The following is an 8,456-nucleotide window of genomic DNA, read 5'->3' on the forward strand; positions in this document are numbered from 1 at the left end:
CATAAAAATGATCACTTACATCATATTAGTCAAGAGAAAACAATCAGGATGGAGTCCAAATGGAAATCTTTCTGTTCAGTGTGGAAATGCACAGGTCCTCACGCTCAATTAAAAAGGAATGTGGAAAATATGAGATGAATTCCCATGCAAATGTCGTTTGATGACAAATCTTCCCTCATATTTACATTGCACTGCTTAAAACTGTTTGATTTCACAACATCTGCTATATATAAATTAATAAAGATTCATTTGCTTTAGTATAAAAAGACAATTTCAATCAGCATGGTCATAATCTCGGTAGAGCATAATACCTATGCACACAATGTCTTTAGGTGTTAAAAGCATTTATTAAAAAGACGATGCATTGATTAAGTGTCTGGTATTTACAGGGTTGTAAAGGAAAGTGAGTTTACGGATGAAGCTGGATACGTTGTTTAAATGTGACATGAGATGTTCAGGATGATGGTGATTTGCAGCACAATACGAGCAAAAGATATTCGTTCTGAATAACAGATGTCATTTTTTGGTGACTGTTGACAGGGAGCATTTAACCCTTTTGCAATGTTTTGCGAGCGGAAAACAATACTTTAACGGACAAATGCAAATGTTTTGCGAGTGAGAGATTTTTGAGAGAGAATGCAACATTTTTTGGGCCAATGCAAAATTTATTTCTTTTGTTGGAATGTGATGCTTTTGCATTTTGCGTTCTTTGTGTTTGCTTGTAAAACAAAATCCACTTGCAAAAATGTTCGTTCACTCGTAAAATATTTGCTTTCCCCTTTGCAATGTTTTGTGAACGAAAACAAAACTTTAGCAAAAAACACGCAAATATTTTGTGCGAACAAAAATGTTTTGTGAAAGAACGCAAAGCTTCTTGGGGGAACGCAATAATTTAACGAGCGAATGCAAATGTTTTTTTGATTTTTGGTGCAATGCAATTTTTTTTAAGAGATCGCGGAACGCAATACTTTTGTGAACGAACAAAAAAGTTTTGTGAGCAAAAGCAACGTTTCATGGAGGAACGATAAGTTTTATGATCAAACTCAAAATTTCTCGTGTTAAAAATTAACAATTAACAAACAAACAAATATTTTTGTTTCATCCTATGCTATGTTATGCATCATCACCATGTTCCTTTAGGGTCTTCATAATATTTCTGAGAATCCAGTTAGAAGTTTAATTTTAGAATGGCTCTTTACACAATCTCAAAATTAATCTTACACAAACCATTATATTGAAAACATTTACAAAACATTTAATAAATCAAACTCGTTTTAACTTGAGTGCAATCTCAAGCGAGAGTCAGCTTAAAACATGCAAGCGCTTTGCTTAAACGTCCATCTAATGCATGTTTATACAGAAAAGCATCGGAAATGCATTCTGTGTGAACGGCTCCTTATGCAAGAACATTTTAATGTAGATAACTGCACATAGAGTTTACATGAACAAAAGCTGCTATGACACAGACATATTTAATACAATTAGCTTCTGTTTCTGGTTTATATAGGGAATAATAAGAATGTGACCAGGCACTTCGGTTCTGAGAAAATGACAAGAATGACTTCTGGAGAGACAAACAGCGTGAAAGCGACAATTAAAGCATGCTTAGCATTGCATCTGAGCAACTGTGTAACTGCATTGATGCTCCCTTTAATAACGGCCATGTATTATAAAACAGGCTCTTTGAGAACTGTTACTTTCTTTAAAACAAATTCACGAGGAAGAAAATGCAAGCTCTACACAGAATGATGCCCAGAACTAAAACTTCTTAAATCGCTGGATTCAGATCTATTGCATCTTTAACATGCATGGTTCGATCAAATATTAATGCATTGCATTTCACTCTATTTTTTTTGTGCAGAGTATAAATGCTGTAGATCTAATTTGTAGTTTTCTCGCTACTTTAGCCCTTTAAACAGTAGATTACTGTAAACAACATGGAGCGCACAGAAGTCATAGGTCATGAGGTATTGATCTGTTTTATGTTTAAGCACTGCATTTTATAACTCGAAAACTGCAGTTACGGACTGAGACTGTAATATTGGGGAAATGAAGCCGCTAGACATTTGCAAATGTTGAAAAACGATGGCTGGACGATGTTTGAGATGAATTATTCTGCGTCACATTTTTGTTCTTCCCAGGTTTGCGTGATCAAAAACATTAGTTCTGTGTTCAAGACGAAGCAGAAATCCCTGTAGCGTTACAAAGTAGGGTCAGTTTCAATAATTACGGCAGGTGTGTGTGGAAGTCACTTGGGTGAAAACTGATTTAAAGCATGCACTATGAAAACTTACAGCATCAATATAAAAAAAAAATCATATTGCTGTATGAATAAGTTGTATTTTATGGTTTCTATTCACAGCTTCAGGTCCAAGAGACCAGTAAGTGTTTATAAAATATCCCCCGAAAAAAGAGATCCTAAACCCACAGGATGCATTTTAATTGGCATTGTCTTGTTTTTCTCAATTACCGCAGAAACCATTGTTTCACTCAGCGGTAACGAAGGACCCTGATGTTTCTGCCGTTTTCATCCAGAAATCCCCGAAATAGTGGTTCACATGATAAAAGATCACAGTGTAGCTGTGGAGAGGACTTGTTTTGAGAGAAATGGCCCTCTCCGAGCCAGTCTTTTTCTAGAAATGAAGCAGACGAAGGAGTCAGAGCCGCCTCAGTACATGTCTCTGTAAATCTCCTGCAGTAAGGGATGCAGCGAAGTGTCTTCTGTCTTCTTGATCTGCTGCACGAGCTGAGCGTGCTCCGTCACCAGCTGACGCAGGTCCACCAGTTTCTGCAGGACTTTAGGGAAGAGGAAGCCGTTGTCTGGATGGTTGCTCTTGAGGTGCACATGAAGCACGTTTACGATGCTCTCCTGCATTCGCTCGATGTGCGGGACGTTCACCAGACCCGGCCGATCTGGAAGACAAGACTAGTGCATGAGTCGAAATCAACCACTGGCAAAAAAAAAAAGATTGTGATTTTTAAATACACACACATATATATATATATATATATATATATATATATATATATATATATATATTTATTTACATAGAACATCTAATAAAAAAATAAATAAAATAAAAATAGAATTTAAAAATTTTAATATTTTAAATATTATAAATACATACATATATATATATATATAAAATAATTCTTTTTTTAAAGAAATCTTAATATTATATAATAATAATAATAATAATGCATATATGAATATGAATTATAATGAATGAATATATATATATATATATAAAATTATATAATATTTTTAAAGAAATCTTAATATCATATAATAATAATAATAATGCATATATATATATATATATATACACATTGTGTGTGTGTAAAAATGTAAACATTATAAAATAAGCATTTAAAAATAAAAATTAAATTTTAAACATATTAATAAAATTATATATATATATATATATATATATATATACAATACATACATGAATTAATTAATTAACTATAATATATATCATAAAAATATATATATATAATAAAAGAAAAATATAATGGAAAAAAATAATTATAAATATATCATAGTATAATAACAGTATTGTGTGTGCACCTCCACAGCAGATGATGGCAGCGACGAACAGTGCGAGGTCACTATCGTCCAGTTCGAGGGAGTTGAACTTCATAGCAAACTGAAACTTGGGCTCCATCATTTCACTGAAGGGCCGTCGCAAGCTCTTGAGAAACTCTCTGGTGATGAAGCCACTGCCGTACGCCACCAGCAGACCGTCTTTATTCATGCACGACGCCAGCATGGCGAAGAGCGCCTCGTGGACGCCGTACTTTAATAAAGTCACCTGTCCGAGAAAACCAAGATATGTGCACATCTGAAAATCTTAATTTTCACGAAGCTTGAAGTGTTTACAGGATGTGATGCTTGTGTTTGGCACTAACCTGGTCATTTAAGTCCAGGTTTGAGAATCCTGGCACGGACTTGGCGAATTCAGTCAACTCGGTCACCGTCTCGACAGAAGTGCACTGACAGCAGTGGAATATCCGAACCTCAGCGTCTTTATTCAGCAGCGCTTCAGAAGAGCCTACCATCTTGGCCACAAGAGTCTGTTCGGCCAGCTGCAGCGTCTCCATGTCGTGGATGACAAACGGCTGCAAAACCATGAGAATGAAGCATGGAGATCATTTTATATCATATAGATCATATAGTGGTTGATACAGGTTTTTCAATAGCAGATGACAATATCTAGAGTACTGGGTGGAAGGTGGGCAAAAAATAAATAAATAAATAAATTCAATAATAATAATTAAAAAAGTATTTCCTATTTCAATGATTTGAAAAATAAAATTTAAATTAAATGAATAAAGTAAAAATAAGTTGAAATAAGTATGCATATGTAACAGACAAAAAAATGGTCAATATATAAATATAAATATATATATTAAGACAAAAAAAAGAATAAAAAATAAATAATAATAATAATACATTATTATTATTATTATAGCATATATTAAAATAATTTTATTAACAGTAATTTTAAGCAAAATAGCTAACTGTAATACGATTAATAATTAAAAATGTATAAATAAATGTCTAATAATATATAATTCAAAAAATACATTATATATATATATACAATATATATTATTTAAAATATTTGTATGTGTGAAAAATAAGTTCAAGATGATCGTCAAGTAGACACACAATAAAAAATAAGTAATAAAATAGAAAACAGAACTATTATTATTTTGTGTTCGTGCATATATTCAAATAATTTTAACAGTAATTTAAAGTACAATAGCTAAATGTAAAAAAGTAATTACAAATGAACAATCTAAAAATAATTTTTTTTAACAAATATATTATTTAAAAGATATATAAAAGATGTGTGTTTGTGTATATACATATTTTTAAATATATATTATTTAAAACATACGTGGAGAATAAGTTCAAGACTGTATATATGTCAAATAAGTAATACAATAGAAAACAGAATAAAAATCTAATAATAGTAATAAAATGTATTATTATTATTTTGTGTATAAGCATATGTAGCAGACCTGACTTCCTGTTTCAATACTTTTAAATGTAATTTGAATGTCAAAAGAGATTTACTTGTGTCTCACAGGACGATACGATACAAAACCCTCGACCCGATACAGTTCAGATGACGGCATTTGTTTCAAACGCTGCTAAAACTCGAAGCGCTCCCCGCCTCCATAACAGAGGTCAACACGACACCCCGAGAGAACAAGCGCACTGTGAGAGATGAAAGTCTCGTCTCAATCCAGCTGCTCTCACTCCCAACAACTGGAGCGTGTCCTGTGGAGCCCAGGCCCAAGAGCACGGCCAACAATCAAGCTAGTGTTACAGATGCATGAGGGGAAACACCATACACACCCAGTCAGGATACACTCCAAACCCCCGTGTTATATCAAGCTGCTTTAATAAAGAGTTCTGCTTTACTGATGGTCTATGTGCTTTATAGGAATGTGTAAAGTGACATGAACATGGTGGAGAAAACGGAAAAGTGTAATCTGATGATGCATGTTCAGTGAAAGATTACATGTAAACTGGATTATTATAAGATTTTTTTTACTAGGGTATTGCTAAGGTGTTGCTAGAAGTGCTTAAAGAAGATCCAGAAAAAGATGCACATCAGCTGTAATCAGTGTTGGGGAGTAACTAGTTACATGTAACGCCGTTACGTAATTTAATTACAAAATTATTGTAACTGTAATTAGTTACAGTTACTAAGAAAAATGAGTAATTAAATTACAGTTACTTATGAAATTTTTAACGATTACAAAGGGGATTACATTTGAATATTTACACACATCCACATACAGATTTAACTGATTTCTTTCCCAAATTGCACTGACTATTCTGAGACATACGCCCTAATAATTTCCGGGATGCGGAAACACAGTCTGGTTCGTAGAATCCAGTCATAAAAACGAAATGCCTAACGCGGACGGAATATGCCACATTTTGGATGACTAAATCAAAAGTAGGTCAGTACACTTGAATCAAAACAAGACATGGACTAGTGTCTGTGAATATTAAGCCCCAAAAATGCAATATATGACTCCTGCACGTTCTGCGTGTCTGTGGAAATCAGGCGCGGACTGGACACCGGGAGAACCGGGACAATTCCCGGTGGCCTGGAGGCCGATTTTGCCCCTCTATTTAATATCATTATTGTATAATTGCCTGCCGAATGTACTAAAGCGATCATTTGCGAATCCGCCATTTGATAATTAAATCTCTAATAAATCATGAAGTGTTAGTCATGACTCGCGCGCTCTCCGCGCCTCCGCCAAACGGTTTGGATCAGACTCAGAGTAATCAATGCGAGAGAGAGAGAGAGAGAGAGAGAGAGAGAGGGAGAGAGAGAGAGAGAGAGAGAGAGAGAGAGAGAGAGAGGAGAGAGAGAGAGAGAGAGAGAGAGGGAGAGAGAGAGAGAGAGAGGGAGAGAGAGAGAGAGAGAGAGAGAGAGAGAGGAGAGAGAGGAGATGAGAGGAGAGAGAGAGGAGAGAGAGGGAGAGAGAGAGAGAGAGAGAGAGAGAGAGAGAGAGAGAGAGAGAGAGAGAGGGAGAGAGAGAGAGAGAGAGAGAGAGAGAGAGAGAGAGAGAGAGGGAGAGAGGAGAGAGAGAGAGAGAGAGAGAGAGGAGAGAGAGAGAGAGAGAGAGAGAGAGAGAGAGATTTGATTTTTGAATCACTTTATTTATCAAAAGATACATAGGGTATTATAAACCACACAGGCTAAAAAAAACAAAAAAAATAAAATAAATATATATATAAAAATACAAAAAATACTCAAACCAATAGATTTCCAAAACACAAAACATTTTCCACCACCGAGCACAAGACATTTTCGTAACCCCAAATGTGCAGGAATTCCTCCACATTATTTGTGATGCTGTAAAAATCAAAATCAATCTTCAATCTGGCTTTTAACATTCTCACAAAGAATTGTGTTTGCATCAGAGTCTAAAGACCCCTCTGTCTTATTTCTTCGGCTAATGTAAATGGCCATTTTTGCTTGTCCAAAGAGAAAGTTAAACAATTGGCATTTCATTCTCCCCTTTTGATTGTACCTAAAGCCAAAGATGAAGTCTTGTTTAGAAAAAACTTCTCCAAACAATTGGAACATTTGCTGTAACAGCTCGAATAAAAAAGACAATCTAACACACTCCAAAAAGCAATGAAAGACTGTTTCTCTGTTTAAGCAAAAGGGACAATTATCATTAACATTAGGGTTGATCACAGAAACAAAAGCATTTACAGCCACACAGCCATGCAGTACTTTCCACTGTAAATCTCCAATCTTTTTTGTCAATGGTGGTTTATAGATCGTCTCCACACAGGTCTGATTTCACTGTTAACCTTTAAATGAGCTCTCCAAGGAGTATCAGCTCAACCATTTAGTTTGTTTTTGTTCAAAATTTTAACAAGTATGTTATACATTGTTTTGCCCTCCATAACATCCAACTCGTTAGTGAGAGTCTCACTGAGCTCTAACAGTTGACCAGTACAGTTTTTAAAATCAGGAGAAAGTGACAAAACAGGAAAAGAGTCTTCAACATTTGATTGACAAAAATCATTACAGGGACTCTTTAATAAAGAGAGTTCAGTTTCTGTGAGTTCACACTTCAGAGCCTTAAGCATCTGATTCAAAAGCCTGGTGGATCTAACTCTCACATGAGAAGCCAGACCATCAGAATCAGTTAAATTGGGTCCACATATGTTAACTACATGTCCCAGAGTCACTACCCCAGCAGAACGGAAAAGCTGTAGCACAGAATGTCCTGTTGTGCGCTCAACATTAAAGCGGGATCCATATAAAATTGGCTCTTTCAGCAGCCACGAAAGGGAAGTACAGTCTTCTGCTCTTTGTTTAATAAACAGCCCCCACACTGTGAATAGTCCAAGGTAGAATTTAGGGAGATTGCTTATTTTCGAGGCATTTGAGTCCATCAAAAACAAAGACTCAGCGAGACCCAGATCTCCTCCTCGGCTCAGTATTGTCCGAGCCAAAGGTCTCCAAACAAGGTGTGCAGGTCCAGTAAGGAATCTTTGAATAAACTGGAGTCGAAAGGCAGCCCCTCTACTTGCAAGATGAATAAGACCTTGCCCTCCATCTTCCTTTGACAGAAAAAAGAACACTTTGAGGAACCCAGTGCAGACGATCCCAGAAGAAGTCTACAAGTACTGACTGTATTTTACTAAGCAGTTGTGTTGGAGGTTCCACACAAGTCAGACGGTGCCACAACATAGAGGCCACCAAGTTGTTGATGATTAAAGTCCGTCCTCTAAAGGACATGTGCGGCAAAAGCCATTTCCATTTTCTTAAGCGTCCTTCAACTTTCTCAAAAACATTTTCCCAATTTTTACATACAAATGAGTCATCACCAAGATAGACACCAAGGTATTTTAAACCATCTTTTTTCCACACTAACCCACCAGGTAAGACAAGCTCTTT

At 35.6% G+C, this 8,456-nt stretch overlaps 1 protein-coding gene across 1 annotated transcript in view; it reads right to left on the bottom strand.

Moving 5' to 3' along the window:
- Nucleotides 1-1,709: 1,709 nt before the first annotated feature.
- Nucleotides 1,710-8,456, bottom strand: part of LOC132133300 (peroxisome proliferator-activated receptor alpha-like) — an 18,713-nt gene continuing 11,966 nt past the window's right edge. Inside the window, exons 5-7 of the mRNA XM_059546101.1 lie at nt 3,913-4,140; nt 3,572-3,815; nt 1,710-2,913 (exon numbers count right to left, since the gene is read on the bottom strand). Of these exons, the coding sequence (XP_059402084.1) occupies nt 2,669-2,913; nt 3,572-3,815; nt 3,913-4,140 (717 nt within the window). The 3' untranslated portion in view covers nt 1,710-2,668. The remainder of the gene's footprint in view (nt 2,914-3,571; nt 3,816-3,912; nt 4,141-8,456) is intronic.

This window comes from Carassius carassius, chromosome 50, assembly GCF_963082965.1.
Source record: "Carassius carassius chromosome 50, fCarCar2.1, whole genome shotgun sequence".
Lineage (NCBI taxonomy): Eukaryota > Metazoa > Chordata > Actinopteri > Cypriniformes > Cyprinidae > Carassius > Carassius carassius.